This window comes from Prionailurus viverrinus, chromosome A3 (assembly GCF_022837055.1).
Source record: "Prionailurus viverrinus isolate Anna chromosome A3, UM_Priviv_1.0, whole genome shotgun sequence".
NCBI classification, from domain to species: domain Eukaryota; kingdom Metazoa; phylum Chordata; class Mammalia; order Carnivora; family Felidae; genus Prionailurus; species Prionailurus viverrinus.
The window spans coordinates 104,501,136-104,519,092 of NC_062563.1; the positions used below are offsets into that span (position 1 = coordinate 104,501,136).

A 17,957-nucleotide genomic window follows, 5' to 3' on the forward strand; every position below is an offset into this window, starting at 1 on the left:
CCTGCGTGCACTCGATGCAGAGGTTAGAATGGAGTGGAGTCACTCTGGAAGCTCTACGACCTACGGCTAAGGCAGAATCACGTACAAATTGCTGCATTGATAGAAAAGGCAAAATCACGGTAGTCTGAGTGCGCGCGCACGCACACGGACCCACAAAGAAAAGGATGGGGAAAAACTTGAACGCGTGTCTGTTGGTGAGGAAGTAGGATGGGGGATGGGGGCCAGAACAACTTTGATCTGAACTATGATCTGCAATAAATGTATACACACACAGATGTGTAGCAACAAGACCATAGTCATGCATTGCTTGCTTAATTAAAATGAAGCACATGAACAGATGACCCTGTTGACAACAAAGCCCGGCCAGTCTTTAACTCTCCCAGCATTTGCTTCCAAGCAACAGTGGCAAATTCTACAATTACTTAGTTAGGATTTTATAGCCTATGCCCCCCAACCAAGCTTTACGGTCTCTGTCATCCCTTACACCAAGTGCACACTCACTGTGGAGCACAATGCCCCCAGCACTCAACTCAGTGAACCCTCCCAAGGCGGCAGCGGTCAGTTCACACCCGGGGCCCCAGACACGCGTTGGTGATCCCCTCGGCTCTGCAGACAAGCCCTTTCCGCCAGAGTCAAACCAGACTTCCCACCTTTTGTTTTTTCTTCCAACTATGAGAGGGGATGAGATGGCAGGGAATCTGCCCTGATCACTAATCAATACAGAGCTGGCTCCTAGTACCCCCCCCCCCCCACCCCAGGTGCTGAGTCATATCTGCCTATGTGGGCAGAAAACCATGCAGAAGGTCCCGCCAGCCACTTCAAAACTCTTCAGAGTGGTTTGCTTTTAAGTATGCTACACAGAATTGTCTTCGAGCGAGAATTCACAAAACCTACACGTAGGTAATACATTCTGTGACTGACAAAGGGCAGAGGTGTGGGTGTGCAGATACTGATGCAGAACTCCAGCTGTCTCTCCACCGTTCTGTGAAACAAATCACACAGCTCACCAAAACTAGTTGAAAGTTTTATTTGTATAAACTTCATTAAGAACATAAAAGATTAAGTTTCTTAAAAAAAAAAAAATCTGCAGTTATTTACAGCAGTATTGCACAAGTAAAGTGGCAATTACCCTGTCGAAATTCATCAGTGCAAAACACAAGTAAGCCAGGGAAATTGCAATACAAATGCTACATACGCTGGGTCCTAGGAAACAAGTTAGTGATGGGTCAGTATACAGACAGATCAGTGCTATTTATAAATGTGTACCTGATGAGTTCTGATACAGTAACTAGTGGTCACAGAATCTGGACATACGACTTAGGAGAGTTTCTAAAGTCAGGTTTCCGGATGAAAGTAGTCAAGTTACCTAGCTGGGAGCTTGAGGAACGCTTCTCAGATGCAATGCCATTTGGAGAACAGGAGTCACCTCAGCTGGCTTAGCGTCACGTGTGGACACACCCCTGCACACGCGTGTGTGCAGAGTGGGCACACACAGGCACCAGGCTAAATCAGCAGGGATGACAGAACCATCTACTGACACGGACCCACTAGGAAGTCTCTAAAGCTTCCAAGGAGCTTTCACATCGTAACATCCAGTCTAGTGGGGCCCTCAACCTCTCTCAAAGGCAACAGAGAAGCAGAAGACGACAACCTGAAGAAGCAGGCTGATCAAATGTAGGGACCAAACGGCTCAGGGCTGGGGACGGGGGTAGGGTCTGTACAAGTAGCTCCTGAAGACCATTTAGTCCACACCTCAAAGCACAGGACACAGCGGGTCGGGGGTAATTCAACTACTCACCAGTTGCCAAAAAGGGATTAGTGGCATGAGGTGGTCCTGAAGTCACTCCCGGCAGGAGGTAGGAGCCACCTGTCTCCCCTGTCCCTTCCTCCTGCCCCTGAACCACTCACTCCATGGCAGTACCTCCAGAGCGGGCACGCTTCTATTTCTCTGAACGCTGAATTGTCAGGGGCAAGTGTTCAATAGAAAGATCTGTCCCAACTGCCAATGATACATTAAAAAAAAAAAAAAAAAAAAAAAAAAAAAAAAGATACGGCCCGGTGTTAATAGAATTTGCTTACATGAGAAGCTCGCTCTTTTGGAATAAAAAGTCACTGGATATTTCTTGTAGAATTTGGTAACCTGCCAAATGGTCCCTCATTGATGGCGACGCACAGACTTCATCAAAAGTAGAGCAAACCCCAAGAACTGAAACCCATGTGACCAGAAACTACAGGAACCAAAGCTGGAGGGCCAGCCTGGGAAGACCGTGTGGCTCAGGGAGCTGAGCGGTCACCACGTCAGAGTCAAAAAGCGATTAATGGTACAGCAGGGGGGCGGGGCAGGGAGGTCAACACTTTTCAAAACTTAAGACATTAAATAAGCAGGAAATAAATATACAATATTTCTACAAGTTACAGCATTATGAAACAGTAGGACACATTACACAGAAAAAGAATCTACAATATTTACAACCCTCAATTCTGAAAAAGTTTAGTAAAAACAGTGATTTTTACTTATTTATGCTGTACAAAATTTTACAAGAAAGGTAAAGGAAACACAATTGCACACAGACATTTGGCTCAGTTGGTAAGTAAAATGTGACCTCCTAATCTAATAAATAGTCAAAATATATACATAATCAAGAAGGGGAAAACAGGAGAAAGTTGTTCTCTACTGCATACACTTCCATCAGACGGAATTTTTACCTGGTTTCTCCACAACCACCCAAAAGAGTTCTTCGTAAACTCCCTTCTAGGCAGGAGCACAGTTAACTGGAAGCATTACTCATGAAAGTATTTTGTATGTGTTTATTGCATTTCTGTGCTAAGTCACAGGACACTTTCTACAAACCTCACGTGAGAAGAGGTGGTCAAGGCACAAAACCCGCATTCAGTTTCCAAAAAGGGATCTAGCCACGTTGTGTTTTCTACAAAAAGTAAAAGACAGAGAAAATACAAGGTCTACCACAGTAGGCATACCTTCCAGAGGCATCTTGATAAACAGACGCATACAGTACAGAAACGTCCAGTCATCTCTCTTGAGTCCTGGTGCGATAGCCTGCTCCTTAATACTACAATTCATAGAATCTTCTATCTCCTCACGAGCTGCTTCTGCGGCCGGCCTGGAGGCCAGGAGGCCACCGAGCCAGAGGTAAACCTGTACATGTGGCCAGCACACAGCCCTCGGGCCCCGCTCCCAGGGAACCGCAGTATTGCAGAAACAGAGTAAAGTGCCCCAGTCGGAGAGACTGGCACTGAGTGTGGAGGTCCTGGGTCGGGGCGAGGCGTCCAGAACCGAATGTCTTTGGTGTGTGTGTGTCCAGCAGGCCCACCGTTGCCTTACAGCCGCGTGGACTTTACGACCCTACAACGGGGTTCGAGACACATCGAAAACGCAAGCTGACACTCAACACAGCTTTAAAAACTATTCAAGACCCCAAGGAGAGTTTGGGGGAAACGAATATTCTAAAAAAGGAAGGATATTTGGAAGCAAATCTCTCTACCTAAAAGAAAAAAATGTATATGCTACAGACACATATATATATATTTATATTTATATAGAATTATGAAGATACAAATGAATGAATTTCCCCACTTAATTTAATAATGTGAAAACACTGGTCCTCTTAGGGGCCAACAGCAAAACAAGAGCTGTTGGTGCTGACTCGGTTTGATGTATTTCTCTCAAAAAGCTGTTTAATGGTCTGATGTTTCAAAGACTGTCAGAGTTATAGGGTTCACGATATGATCTCCACCTCCCTTCTTTTCCTGCTTCCTGATCTTTTTCCTGGGTCTCCCCAGTTAACTGCCTTTGCGATGATGGCCCAACTCACGGGCTCTCCGTCCCAGAAAGGGGGAGAAAGAAAGAGCAGCCCCAACAGAGGTGGATGCACGCAGGGCACTCCCACAAAACCCAGCCGTCCCGAGGGAAATGGAACAAGTCAAACCGACAGCTGTCAGGAGGCTGAGAGGCCGCTTCAGATCTGTGCTCCGACGGAGGATTTTGATGGCACTGCCGAAGGCGGGATTAAGCCTTCATTTCAAAACGGATTCGGGGGGGTGGGAACCAAGCGTCAGGCATCAAAGGCCAGATGAACTTGGGAGTTGGGACGAAAAGCCAGGATGCCCAGGAAACAGCCGCCTCAAGCCCCAAGGCCTGTGCCAATTCCCACGAGGGCCAGGGCTCGGACACCTGCAGTCCAAGGAACTCAGCTGTGAGGGGGCGTGCTCACCACCTGTGGCCGCACGCAGACAGTGCACCTGTGACTATGGGAAAGTCTGCAACCAGAAAAGCCGACGGTGCCTGTCTGTGCTGTTACTGCCAGTCCTTCCTCAGGACACTTCTAAATGATGAGCCCATCGAAACCAAAGACGACCAACATCAAGCCCGTCCCAGCGTGCATGATACAGACAGATCCTAACTCATGTCCTGACCCCATTACCTTTTATCACGAGCACGCGCTGGACCAAATCTGCGCATCGCCGTCCAGGCAGACCCGAAGAGCATCGCCAGGGGAGATAAGGAAAAACACACGGAGAAGAGTCTTAAACTTTTTGCCACAGGTGCAATTGAATTTGAGGAGGTAAGTAAATATTTACAAGATGGGAGTGGCATATCAATACAGGCTGGTAACAGACCCTCTGCCCCTTTAATCAGTTCCATTTCATAAGAACTTTTTGGTATTAATAATAATGGTAAAAAAAAAGAAAAACAATAAACCAAAACAACAAAGTATGTCAAAGAGGCAATGGCAGGGAAGGGAGGGGGCCATATCATACCTCTCCCGTTTAAAAATTCTGTACAGTAATCTCTAAAAAGAAACTAAGGCAGCTTTATAAATTAGCTGGCTCAGTTTCCACTGCAGAGTTTACATAATCCTCTGAGAGTAGGCAACAGGTTCTTAAAATTTTAGTACAAAAATCATTCACGAGTTGGTTAAAAAGTTTCCATTTCCTTTTTGAAAAACCTGCTCTTATTAAAGAAGGTGGAAAAAAAACCCACACCGCGTGTAAACACCATTCTTGCATAAAATCCTGCTCCAAAGAACCATGATTTGTACATAAAATTTTTTTTTTTTTTTTTTAAAAGAATCCTCCCTCATTTACATTCACAACAAACTTCCATTAGAAATTCTGCTGTGTGGTGAACAGAAAGGTCCGGTCCACATGCAGCGTGGCGTCCTCGGGAACGCGTTGGCCGGCCTGCCCGCACGCCCCGTCGGGGACAGGGCCGCTGGCTGCACGGCAGTGGCCCCCAGAAATTGTGGTGCTGGGGCCTGCTGGCGTGAACACGTGAAATGTCTGCACACATGTGGCTCCGCGAGGAACCCGTCGTCACTGCAATCGCCATACCAGGCGGACGATGTAACGTAACAGTCGTAAGATAATCATTTGGGGCTGGGCTTCGGCTGCTTGGTAATTATTCAAAAAGACCTGAAACGACAATAGGAAAGCTTCTTAGTTTCTCAGCCCTGATGTTATTTTTTGGGTGGCGGAATGCCTATACTTAAGCGAACCACCAATCCCACTGTTACCCAGCTCGGGAGGCACCCCATCTCCTGAACACGGGTTCTTCCCCGAGACTGCCAAAGGGGAGGCCCTCCTACCACCTCCCTTGCAGAGGGAGACCTCACTGCGTAGACAGCAGTAGACTGAATGATCTGCTGCTTTACAGGAACCCAAAGAATGCTTGGGGCCTCAAAGAGAATCCTTGAAACTCTGTTTGCTTCTCGAAAACACTATGCTTTCTAGGTCATCGTTGGCCAGAACTGCCTTGATCTGGAAATGCATCAACCTCTGTGCAGGTGCTGGAGAAAAGCCATGCCATTCCCATACCCCCCCCCCCCCCCCCCCCCCACTTAACTGGAGTTGGGTGTCCCTTTGAAAGAGGCAGGGGTGGAGGGGACAGAAGAGAGATGTGAAGGAAGTCTCTAACTACCCAGGTTATTAACCTTCAAATCCGTCGACACCCCAAGGGTGAATTTCTGGTAGCTGCAGTTTACTTGAGCACACACGGGCAGCGTCAACCCTCATCCTCCCGCTCCACGTGGGGAGCAAAGAAAAAGCAATTGAAAAATTTTCAAGAGCCTCCTTGCCGGTGACTACCCTATGTTTATAAGCTGACAAACTGCTCAAAAGGGAACCGCTGGATTAAAGATCTCAGCGGTCTCAGAGGTCCTCAGGTCTTCCGAAGAGTGCCCACCTTGGCGTTCTAATCCCTTCTGCCGGTGAAGCGCAAGGTGTCAATTCAGAGCAGCCGAAGCCAGCAATGGAACACACCTGCCTCTCACACCAGGCGCTACAACCCGTTTCGCAATCCAGGCCTGCAATCCATCCTGGTCGTTTCCTTAACGAGTCATCCGTGCCCAGGACCGGCTCTTTGCTGTCCGGGGCTCTCCACGAACCCCGTGCTCACGTGCGCAGGTGAAGCTTCCAACGCACCACCGCGGAACCGCCGGCCCCAAGTCGGGCTGGGAACGAGTGTCCTGTCTCACACACGAACAGGGCCCACAGACGCCAGCTGCGAGCGGAGCCCCTGCCCTGTTTACACGAGCTCCCCAAGCCTGTCCGACAGAATGGGACTGTGATACGGCCAGGGCATTTCCCGTTCTCCTTCCATACCCAGACTGGAGGAAATCAGCTTTCTGTAAGCGATTCCTGTACAGGCGCTCTGTAACCACAGTCTGTGATTTTTATCTGTTTTACACACGAGATTGCTTTGTTTTGATTTAACTTTCAAAATTACTTTGCTTTTTCTGTGTGTGTGAGAATAATTTAGGGGAAGGTTAATTTTAGTTTAGACTAATATTAATAGGTTGAAAGAGGCTTATTCAAAATAAAACCACGACGTACTGAAACTAAGAAGGCGTAAATGCAGGGCTAAGCAATCCCTTCAAGGTGGGAAATCTCATGTCAGCCAGGTGTCATTACCAGCCTCAGGGAGGCCAGAGAATGGGGTCTAAGTGACACCAGCAAGGCCCATTAGTGACAGATCCCAACTGCTTACACTTAGCTAATTTTACATTCAAGAAGTGGCAGCGTCGGCGAGGAGAAATCTTCCACCCACCCTTTGAGGACATCAGGTGGACGAGAGTGGCCATGACAGCAGACAGGACTCACTTCGCGAGAAGTCTTTCCAAGTGTTTAAGAGCCCTGCTTTCATCTTAAATGTAGGGGGTGTGGGGCGTGTGCCAGGGAAGGCGGGGCGGAGGCGGGGGCAACGCAGGAAATTCTGGAGAAAGGAACCCCCAATCCCTGACAGACGACAAGATGCTACCACCACTCAGGAAGGGCAGCGGGACGCCTGCCCCCTCAGGCAGCACGTGAGACAACACGGCACGCGCTTTCAAGCCGGCGAGAAACTGCTTTTGGACAGCATTCAACGGAGGAAGCCGTTACGACCGAGTCCAAAGAAGGGCCACGCCAGCCCAGAAAACCTTTGACAGCTGGCGCGGCTGGCACAGCTCCGTGGGCACAGCCCATCCCTCCAGAGCAGCTGGATGACAGGCAGCTCCCGCTTCCCACAGACTCCCTGCCTTCCAGCACCTGCAGCCGTACGAATCAGCTGGCTTGCGGGAGCACACCGTAGGTGCCCAAAGATGCCAGTGTGGGGCAGGCGGCGCGAGGGCCACAGCGGGTGAGGACGCCCGGCCATGCTCCAGCTATCAGCGCCAAGCACACGACAGCGGCACAGCCAGCACGAGATCTCAGACCTCTGGCCTCCGGGGCTGTGGATAAACACATTTCTGTTGTTCAAGCACTCCCTCCCCCGCAGTCTGTGGTACTTTGTTACAGCAGCCTTAGCGAATGAACACACACTCTCGGGCTACGTGCTAAGCGGACGTTCTTGGTCCTTCCCCCTTTAGAAAAACAACACTTTTCAGGTCAGGGTTGTGGAACGCTGTTTTAACCAAACTCATTCAAGTCCTTTAGTAAGGTACATCAATATGATGCATTTGGATAAAGGGCATCATTAAAAAAATGAAACATGCTACTAAGTACAAAGAATTTATGTATTACAGCGATCTCTTTCGCACACACACACACACACACACACACACACACACACACACACACACAATCACAAGTGCTCAAAGTGTAGGCCCCATCCTGTTGGGTCTTTTTAGCTCCATGGTCTAGATCAGGAACTATATTATTTGGGGCAATTGACTTTTATGGCTATCCCATGTGCCCAGAAGATGGACTCCTTCAACATTCAGCTTTGTGTCTCCCTCCAGGAACCAAGTCTGACAGTTCATGCTCCTCTCTGGGCGAGGGGCTCCCGCAGCCCCCATGCCTCCTTGCATGGGGGCAGGGGGTGTGCTGGGGCCCAACTCTGAAAGCAGTTATCTGCATCCATAGGCCGGATGGGCAATACCTATGTCATCGGCCACGAGTGCAGAACAGCATCGCACAGCCCATCCCAAGGGCTACCCGTGGGTGCTACCCACAGCGACCACTGCCCTGCCTGTGGAATCATGATGCAGGGTCCCACTTTGCAGGCGGAAAAACACCTACACGTTCTGGCAAAATGGGAGCCCTGTGCCAAAACGGAATCAAGATGCTGAGGGTCCTTCCTGTTGAAAGAAAAAAATGCAACAGCATCTCTTTTCAAGAAGCTCACACTCTGGTGGGGAATCGCCATACAAATAAATAGCAGGATAGCAGGCCAACGGCAATACAGAGGTTAATAAAAGGACAGAGAAAGCAGCGCTTGCCAGAGGCAAGTGGGGGCCTGGGAGAGCCAGGGCAGGAAGGCACAGAGGTGAGCCCAGGTTCCCTGGTGTAGACTCGAGTTCTCTGCTTTGAAGATATGGAAAGTGTCCTTGGAGACAGCGTCACGAGCATTCAGCATCCCCGAACGGTTCTCTTACGTCCACACCAGAGGACACAGACTCACCTGGGTGGCAGCTGGGGGGTGGGGCTGTGCCAGGGAAAAGTCCTTAAGTGGGGACGAGGTGGACTTACCAGGGCCGATGGCGTACAGGGCAGGGAGCTGGGGCACTCTGGGCCACTCCAGCCTGAAACACATGGCTGGGGCGGGGGGGGGGGGGGGGGGCGCGCTGGGGCTCCCTCTGTCTACAGCAGCCAAGAGGAGAGAGCACGAGCGGACAGAGCACCAGCCGCCACGGTCGCTTCCGCACAAGGACCATCTTCAACTTACACTTGACACAATCAACCAAGTACTGGGATTTAATTACACTTTAAGGCCAAAATAATCACAGTAAAACATCCTCTCTTGCCCAATCCAGGGAGGCAGGTATGCAGATCCAAGAGACCCTGATCCCACCCCAGGCTGCCCGGAGAACTGGCCAGGGGGACCACTGACCGCATGCCTGCAGAGCACAGCTCTGGACTTGGCTCCACACTCCCGCAGGCAGGGGCAAGCCCTGCCTCTGAAAAGCAGCCCAAGACATACCAGGTCTTCAGACTCTGTGCGCCCTAGCTTGGGGTCCAGACGAATCACCTGATGCCACCATTAAACACAATGGCGTGCCACACACCTCTACAGTCTTCACAACAATGCTGCGAGCCAGTACAGCTCGCTTCTCCACGTCACGGATACGATGACATCGACCAAGCTTGTGGAATCAAAATTAAGAACCATCAAGTGCTCCCAACAAGTCAACTCAGACTTCAGCACTGCGTAGAACACGCTAGCTCACCGATCCGCACACCAAAGGCTGGTCCAAACCCCATGTGGCTGCACCAAATGACTCAGTAAGTACAACACACACGTATTCACTCAGCATTACTCAAAGGAGCTTAACCAAAAAAACACACAAATGAGATAAAAACAAAAGTTAAGAGAGGTCAGAAATGACATCGAGGAAGAGAGACTTATCCTGGGAACCAGGGAGGGCTGAGATCTACTGCAGAAGAGCCATCGTTTAGCCGAGAGTTTCCTGGCAGTCAAAGTAACAAGGGAAACATGGCACTATCTTTACCATTTTATCAAAGGCAGATCAATAGCAAATTCTAAGAGACAACCCAAAAAGCAAGGAATACCTATAAAACTGAGACACACAGCAATTTTTAAACTTGTTCAAAAACCCCTTTCTCATACAATCTCAACACTGAATACCTAAGAGGCCCTAAACTGTTTTCTGTCTCTTTTTTTAAAAAGATTTATCCACTTTGAGAGGGAGCACGCAAGCTGCAGAGGAGCAGAGAGAGAGGGAGAGAATCCCAGACAGGCTCCATGCTCAGCGCAGAGGCTGACGCGGAACTCCATCTTGTGAATCGCGAGATTACGACCTGAGCCGGAATCAGAGCTGGATGCTCAACTGACTGGGCCACCTAGACGTCCCTTCTCTTTTTTAAAATAGATACACCTTTCAGTGGTAACATGCTAGAAGAGACCGAATTCTGGCCATGAGACTCTGAGAAACAGGGAACCTGTGTTCCAGATCAAGCAAGTGAGGATACGTCAGGTGACTGTCTGTCTGGATGGTGTCTGCTCCCCAAGGCACTACGGCGGCACCTTCCGGGACAGTGCTGAGTGTCGCCACAATCAAAGATGGCAGGGTGGGAGGGGGACAGAGAGCGGCGTCAGTGATCCCGATGGAAGACCACCATCAACCTAGAGAGAATTTTAAATGACGAGAGAGGGAGACAGAGAGGAGAGAGGAAAAGGGCCCCCAAACGTGGACGTCTCCAGGAGGATGTGGGCTCTCTGCACCCTGGCCCAGATCTGAGCGCTCGGTTTGCCATCCCACTGCTGTCAGGGGTCAGGCTGATGCTGCGGTGCTGCCCAGAAGCCAGATTCATTTTCTCTCCATCACCAAGGCAACGTGTGCATTTGCATAGCGCGCGCCTCGCGTGCTATGATGTCAACACAGCTGTGGCAAGGGTGCCGGGAGGCCCTCCCCCGGATGTGGTGTTCCCACTCAGCGACCAGGAGCCAGCTCTCCCGCAGTGCTCGCCAAGCGACCGGGGCCGTGGCTGACCTGCGATGGTGGAGCCGCAGGCGAGTCCCATTTGCATGAATCAAACTCCTTCATTTTTGATGCATCATCTCAAAGAAGAGGTCCGTGGAACAACCACTTCTCCGGTTGCCTTCCAGTCAGACCTGCTGTGCAGTGGGTTGGCTTCTGGCAGGGCACAAGCCACCCCTCTCCCGGGCACGTCTCTAACTCGCCGGCCCTCGGACCCCAGACCCCACCCCGGCTAACGTGAAGCGCCCCCGATCATCCCCGGGAGGTGTGGCACCACACCGTGGCCCACCACAGAGAAGCCAGAGATGGTTCTCACGTCTCCCGTGTGAGGCTCCACCAGACGAAATAAATGTCAGCCTCAGAGCAAGAACACACAGTTCCGAAATTCCCCGGCCTCAAAAGGACGATGAGACGCACTGTACCCACCACCTGAACCTCTCTGCTCTGGTTCGGCTGGGAGAAGTCTAGCGGGGGGCGGTGAGACGTCTGCAGGCCGGCCAAGCCCTGCCTCCTGCGCCTCTTCATTTCCTCAAGAGGATTAAAAAACCCCCGTTAGACCTCTCTGAAGTCCCCCTCCAGGCACCTGCACCTCTGAATGGTTCTGTGTGAATGGCCCAGCGCCCCCCCACTCCCGCGAGGCAGCCGTCCAGGTGTACCCACCGGCCACGGCAGATGCAGCACTCGCGGGCAGGGTGAACGGGCGCCACGGCACCCGGCGATGCCCACCCAGCCATTTAAACACACCCCAGCGCCCCAGTCTCACCTCCTGTTTTTGTGCACCCAGACAGACCCAGCACGCATCAGTAGGGCCGAACACAACTTGTTCCACAAGGCAGCGGGTTGAATGAAACATAGACGGGTAGAAACTCTGGTAGCATCTCTAAACTTTGAAGACCACCCGGGAACTGTTTCAGCTCTAGTTCAACGAGACGCCAGCACGACGGGCCAGGGACGAGAGCGATTTCTAGCCCCATCACCTGAACATTTCCGCACGACCTTCACCACATCCCTAAGAGACGGACAGAAACTGGGGCTCCCAGACATTAACGGATGGAGTCGGGATTCCAGACCTCACCCCGAAATTCTCACACTTATCCACGAGTCCTGCTTTCCTGTAAGCTCACGCTTTATCCCCAAGTCGCGGAAAACCCTTGTTCAGAAAACCTGTGATCCGCAGTCACTGCGGGGATCAGCTGAGGTCTCAGAGGTCTCAGGGAAAAAACAGTAAGGGCTGAAGCCATAGGAAGGGTGACTCTTGGATCACACAGGCTCCAGCATCTCTGTGATGGGGGTTGTTGGAAGGCTCTTAAAACCACAACACCGAACGACTTCCTCCAACTGCGAGAAAAACACAAAACCTCCTGAGAACTGTATCACAGATAAATGGTGGGCACCAATTTACCGAAGCTACTCCCAATGGTTTTTGCCATGAAAACGGTCTTTCTGTAAACTCATGGGCAAGTCACCATCTCATGAGATAGGTGTAGTTTTAAATTTAATATTTGATATGCAAATTTCCCACTATGGTTTGCTCAGACAGTAACAGAAAATGGCTTATTTTATTAAACGCCTACATTCAATTAACGAAGGCCTCAAAAGAAGGTTGTCAGAGAACATGTTTTCTCTGGGTGGATGTTCAGCTTATGCTATTAACCGAACAAGCCACAAATTCGTTCTCTCCCCTGTACGTTATCTACAGAATAACATTTATAAAACGAAGAATCACACAGCACAGGGAATTCACATCACAGGAAGGACAGCACAGAAAGATTTCAAATTCGGATATAGTCTATGAAAACGCTAATGGCTGGCACTTCAATTAAACTTTTGCTTCCATCTAAACCCGTCTGCAAGCCACCTTTCCCTCTCTATTTTGTCTGGTTCGGTGCTACTCTTCAGTCTACATGCAGTTCAGCCAACTCGTGCCTGTACATGCCTGGGACAGAAGTAGGAAGTAGGCAGTGTAAACAAAGGATACACTGTTTCTCCAGACCGAACAATGAAAGGGTTTTCATTCACTTCTTGGCCCAGCTAGAGGGTCTGGCGTAGCTTCCCATGCTGTTGCTCATTGCTGTCCACTCACCAGGACGTCCCCAAGTCGTTGCCAACCGAGAGCAGTCCACCTTAGCACAGAGCAACGCAGGCCTGACAACCGGAGTGCAAAGCACCGAGGAGGCCACAAGAGGTAAATGATCCCAGCTTTGGTACGGGGGTGGGGGAGGCAGATGCTGGTTAAAAGACTGGTCTAATTACCCCAAGAGCACATGTGCTTATGTTCTGAAGGCCCAGCACACGCTCCACAGACTTGGACTGCGCCCTTAGCCCACGGCTAAGAGTCCCATCCGAGGGGACGCTGTCTCGAGAACCGGAGATGAGCACACGGCGCTCCACGCTGCACCACGGCTACATGCAAGCCGCTCGCTCTCTCCGTGAAGCTCGAGACAGAGGTCTAGCTTCTCTGAGACATCTTCCTCCCCACAGGCCCACTGCCACCCACACTCCCCAGCGTTCACCAAGAGCCCGGGCACGGGGAGCTGGGACAGTCAGGGCACCGTGTGGGTGCAGGTCATCATTCAGCCTTCCAGGGGCTGCACGACCTCCACGGGCCCCTGGGCTTTGTCCTGTAACACGCGTCATGTGCGCCTGCACTGCTGAGGCCCTTGTATGCTTGACGACAGGTGAAAATGCACCAGCGGGCTGCCGTTGGCCAGATCTATCATAAGTTGAAGGATCCAAATAAGCACGGAGAGTAACCTGTTGAACTAAAAGTGACCCGCGAATTTAGGTCCACAAACAAAATGAACACACACTCGGGAAGGGAACTTCTTCCTCCTCTACACACACTTTCCTTCCAGGGCAGATGGAGACACACGGACTGGAGAGTAGAAGACGCCACCTCTGACCAGAGTCAGCCTTGCCAGCAACAGGACAAAGGGACTCCCTGTGCCTCCCAGTGCAAACTCTGGATGGAGGAGGCCACAGTGTCACTCCTGTAGTATTCCTGCCCGAAACACAAAACTCAAGTCTCATCGTGAGGGGAGATCAGACAAACTAGAGTCTCTATGTAAAGTGTCTTCCAAAGTGTCAGCGTCATGAAGACTGAGAGAGAATTGGTTCCAAGTCAATGGCATCAAAGCGATGAAGACAACTCAACTTAACACAGGATTCTAAACCGGATCTTGGACCGGAAAAAACCCTTTTTTTTTTAATCTTACTATAAAGGACATTTTGGCACAACTGGTAACATTTGGATGAAGTCCACAGATTACATAACGGTACTGCAACATTGTTAATTTCCTGATTTTGAGAACTACACTGTGGTTATGTGAGAGGCGACTTTCATTAGTAGGAAATACACACGATGCACTGAAGAGTAAGACGGCATCACACCTGCCACTTACTCTCAAACCGGGCAGAAAACCGCGCGCACACGGGTGGAAAGAGGGAGAACGTTAAAGCCAATGTGGCAACATGGGAACAGTGGGGAACTTAGGCGGCGGACGGAAGGGGGTTCTTCGTACCATTCTTGCAACTTTCACGGGAAGTCTGCAGTTATTTCAAAACAAAAAAGTCACAAAAATACACCAGACTTGGAGCAGTCAAACTGACCAGGCAGAGGGGGGGCACACAGGCCACTCTGCCCTGGCAGGGTTGTGCGGGGGCAGTGACATGGAGTCACAAGAGAGAAAGGGAACATGCACCGGGACTTTGCGCTCACCTGTGCCTCTCTCACCTCCTCCAAGGGTTCAGACTGCACAGCTCCGTGGCACAGGCTTCCCCACTGCCCTTAAGTGGACTGAACACATGACAACTACAGGACACCTTCCTCTATTGCTCTAACTGAAAAAACGGGAAAATATCCTGTCAGGCTTCGCAAGGCTCATGGCAGTAAAAGACCAACACTTTAGAAAAGGCACTGTAACAGTATTAAGCACATAAAGACACTACGTATTTAAAATGCTAACATCCATTAAAAAGCAACTGTCGTAAAGCAAGGCAACGGCGTGCACCACTCACCGAAGAAGTAACTCCTCCCAGCCCCCCCCCCCCCCACCCCGTGAGCCAGCGGGTGACGTGAATGCATTACTTCCCGCTACAGCCTCCCATTTCCTCCCCAGATTCCCACCCCCACTATTCAACAACAGACCGTCCATCAATGTGGCTGCAGGCTAGGGATTATTTTTAACCTAACAACTACCAAGACAGGCATCTGGAGCTTTGGCGAGGGGGGGGGGGGGGTCACCGTGTCACCATCCAGGGTCTGGTGTTTTGAACTGGTTCTTCATTTAAAGCTGGAGAATGTATTTGCCTCTGTTTTAGAAAAATCAGGTTATAACCTACAGTCTGTCCCTATGCCTCCCCCGATATCCCAGCCTACTTAGAAAGCTAGAGTCCCTTAAATGATCAGTGACTGCATTTTCCCAGTGGTTGACTTTTTTAAAGAGATGCAAAATAAGGTTCACAACCAGAAAACCATGTGATAGTGCAATGAAACTAATGGGCATTTATTTCGCCAAAAGCACTGAGAACAAACAGGTTACATCTCATTTGAACAAACAGAGATGGCCACCTTAAATATCCTCTGAAACACTGGACTGTGACAGAACCTGGGAGAAAAGGAGGAGAGGAAGGATATAACCTGCTAGACACCGTTCCCTCACCTCCAAGGGACAGGCAAGGTGATGGCAACAACACAACGGCCTGTGACCCAAATGCACGTGACTTGGGACTATCCACCTCGAAGGCCCATGTGAGGATGGCCGTGGGCTTGGCTGTGCGCCAACCCTCATGCCACACTTGGCCCGTGTCTTAGCGCTGACCACACAGGCCACCACAGTGTGCATGGTGCATCAACCAGGTCCATCTGGGGGACGCCTTATAGAGTCACTGATACTCCGTGTCAGTTTAAAGAGAAACTCGCACACAATATCCTTATAAGACACCTGGCTCTGTGGCCAAAGGCTCTGATCCAGTCCCTGAGAATGGAGCTGTGTGGGCTCATGTTGGTGTCCTGAGCTTCTGGACTCTGAAGGCAACAGAGCCCAATGGCCTCACGTCTCTTGGGCAGCCCCAACAAGTCAGATCTGGCCTAAGGACATCTATAAACCCCTTTAAGATGGGGGAAGAAGGCAGGCCCAGCACAGTGGTCACTTCGCTGCTTAGGCTAACCCAAGAGGCCCCTATACCATCTTTCCCCGCTGAACTATGGACATGTCCCCCAGAATCAGCCTGCCCTCTTCAATCGCGGTCAGCCTCCCCACCCCAACGTGAGGTCCTCATCATGAATGCACTGGGGTCCTGATTCTGCCCAATCCCTCCTGGTCCACCGGGAGGGCTGAGTCCAGTCACACACAGGAACACCAAAATGCCTTCAGGGAAACCAAGGCAAAGGAGCTGGGGGTGCTGGGAGGAGGAGAATAATTTTAGTGGCAAATTACAAACCAATCAACCTTGCAAAAACAATGACCACTTCAGAGCTAGGCTGTGAAGGAATTTATCCGCTGTAACCATCAGATGTGGGATGCTCGGTACTCTTGCCAGCTAAAGACAGCCACGTAAGAAACTCCTGAACTCATTCATCAGTGTGACATTTCTCATTTAATAAGAGAATCATACTAAAGCACATTTCCCATCAAACCCAACCACACACACCCACAGGAACGTATGAAGGGGATCCAGGGTAAGTTTTCAGAGCATCCCTGGCTTCCGTACCAATGACTCTCTACTGAAGAAATTAATGAAAGACCCTCTGAAAATAGGAGGATGTCTCCATGTGTCTAAAAAAAGTTTGAAAAGCATCGTATGGACGGGAAAACAAGAATGACTAAAAGCAATTAACAGGTAACGTCCACTTACTTAGCAACAGCTAGCTACCAAAGAGGCCAACGATGAAAGACGGACAGAAGTACTGGGGTATTCTAAGCACGACCTCTCCTTCCAGAAAAAAAGATAGGAAAAAAAAAAAAATCTCGAAGAGATACTCCTATGAAGTATAACGTTCAGAAGCTATAATATTCAGAAAGAAAGAAAAAAAAAAAAAGGAGCCAGAAGACAAGACACCATAAGAAAGGATGGTAATATCAATTGTAACATTTTCTACAAAATAAGATGTGTCTTCTTTTTAGATAAATCCACAGAAATATCTTCATACTTGGTTGTTTGAAAAAAATGTCAACAAGCCAAAATTTCATTATAGGACACATCTGCTCGTGTACCCTGTGCAGAAGTACTCGCCTACACTCCTAACAGCCCTAACTCCCGGAGTGAAAGCTTACTTACGCATTTTAAAATGTCGTCCATGGGCTAAAGGTGTCCAAATGGTAATATCTGTTGCCACTGGGCAAAACAAACAAAACGTACACTGTGTCTACAGAAGAAGATGTAGGAAGTTCTGTTTTGTTTTGTTTTGTTTTTTAATCCACAGCACACCTCAGCATTTCAGTGGCAGTCAATTCAAGGTATAAAATGGTTAGACCCCAGATCACAGACCACTGACTGATGGCCTCCTAATACATTTCTGTAAATGGACACTCGAGGATAGCAATGCGGACTGAAAGGGCAATGGTTGTCCTGCTCTGACTGTCACATTACGGGGGTGACATTATAGGACTCTCGCTGGCATCGTTCCTTTTGGCTGAGTAAAGATGCAAGTTCTCCTACTTTTTTAACTTTGACCCAAACGACCCAGAGGGAATGAAGAAACACTCTATACAGACTGGAAACCATATTGCTATTTATGTGGGAATATTTCAAAGCCTATTGATAATTCCTTTGTTAGCACGGATGTGTTAAAGTCTGTGCTCATGAAATCCCTTTGCCACCTTGTACTGTATTTCATTACCATCACTTAAAAAATTCATCCATAAAACGTTTTGAAATGGGAAACGGGAAAGGAGAAACCCTGGTAGGTAAGACGTAAGTAATACCTCACGTTTCCAGAATAAGTACAGAATTATGACTGGTCGTCTTAAAAAAAACTTGTGGGGAGGGGGAGGGTGTAGGGAGAAGGGGTAAATAAAA

At 49.7% G+C, this 17,957-nt stretch overlaps 1 protein-coding gene across 10 annotated transcripts in view; it reads right to left on the minus strand.

The window, feature by feature from the left end:
* Positions 1-1,011: 1,011 nt before the first annotated feature.
* BCL2L11 (BCL2 like 11) overlaps positions 1,012-17,957 on the minus strand; it is a 49,520-nt gene continuing 32,574 nt past the window's right edge. For 9 of the 10 annotated variants that reach the window (XM_047853378.1, XM_047853380.1, XM_047853376.1 and 6 more), the window contains one exon: positions 1,012-5,433. In XM_047853378.1, the coding sequence (XP_047709334.1) occupies positions 5,335-5,433 (99 nt within the window). In that variant the 3' untranslated portion in view covers positions 1,012-5,334. Of the gene's footprint in view, positions 5,434-14,655; positions 14,778-17,957 lie in introns of all 10 variants that reach the window. The other variant, XR_007151028.1, reaches the window with a different exon arrangement.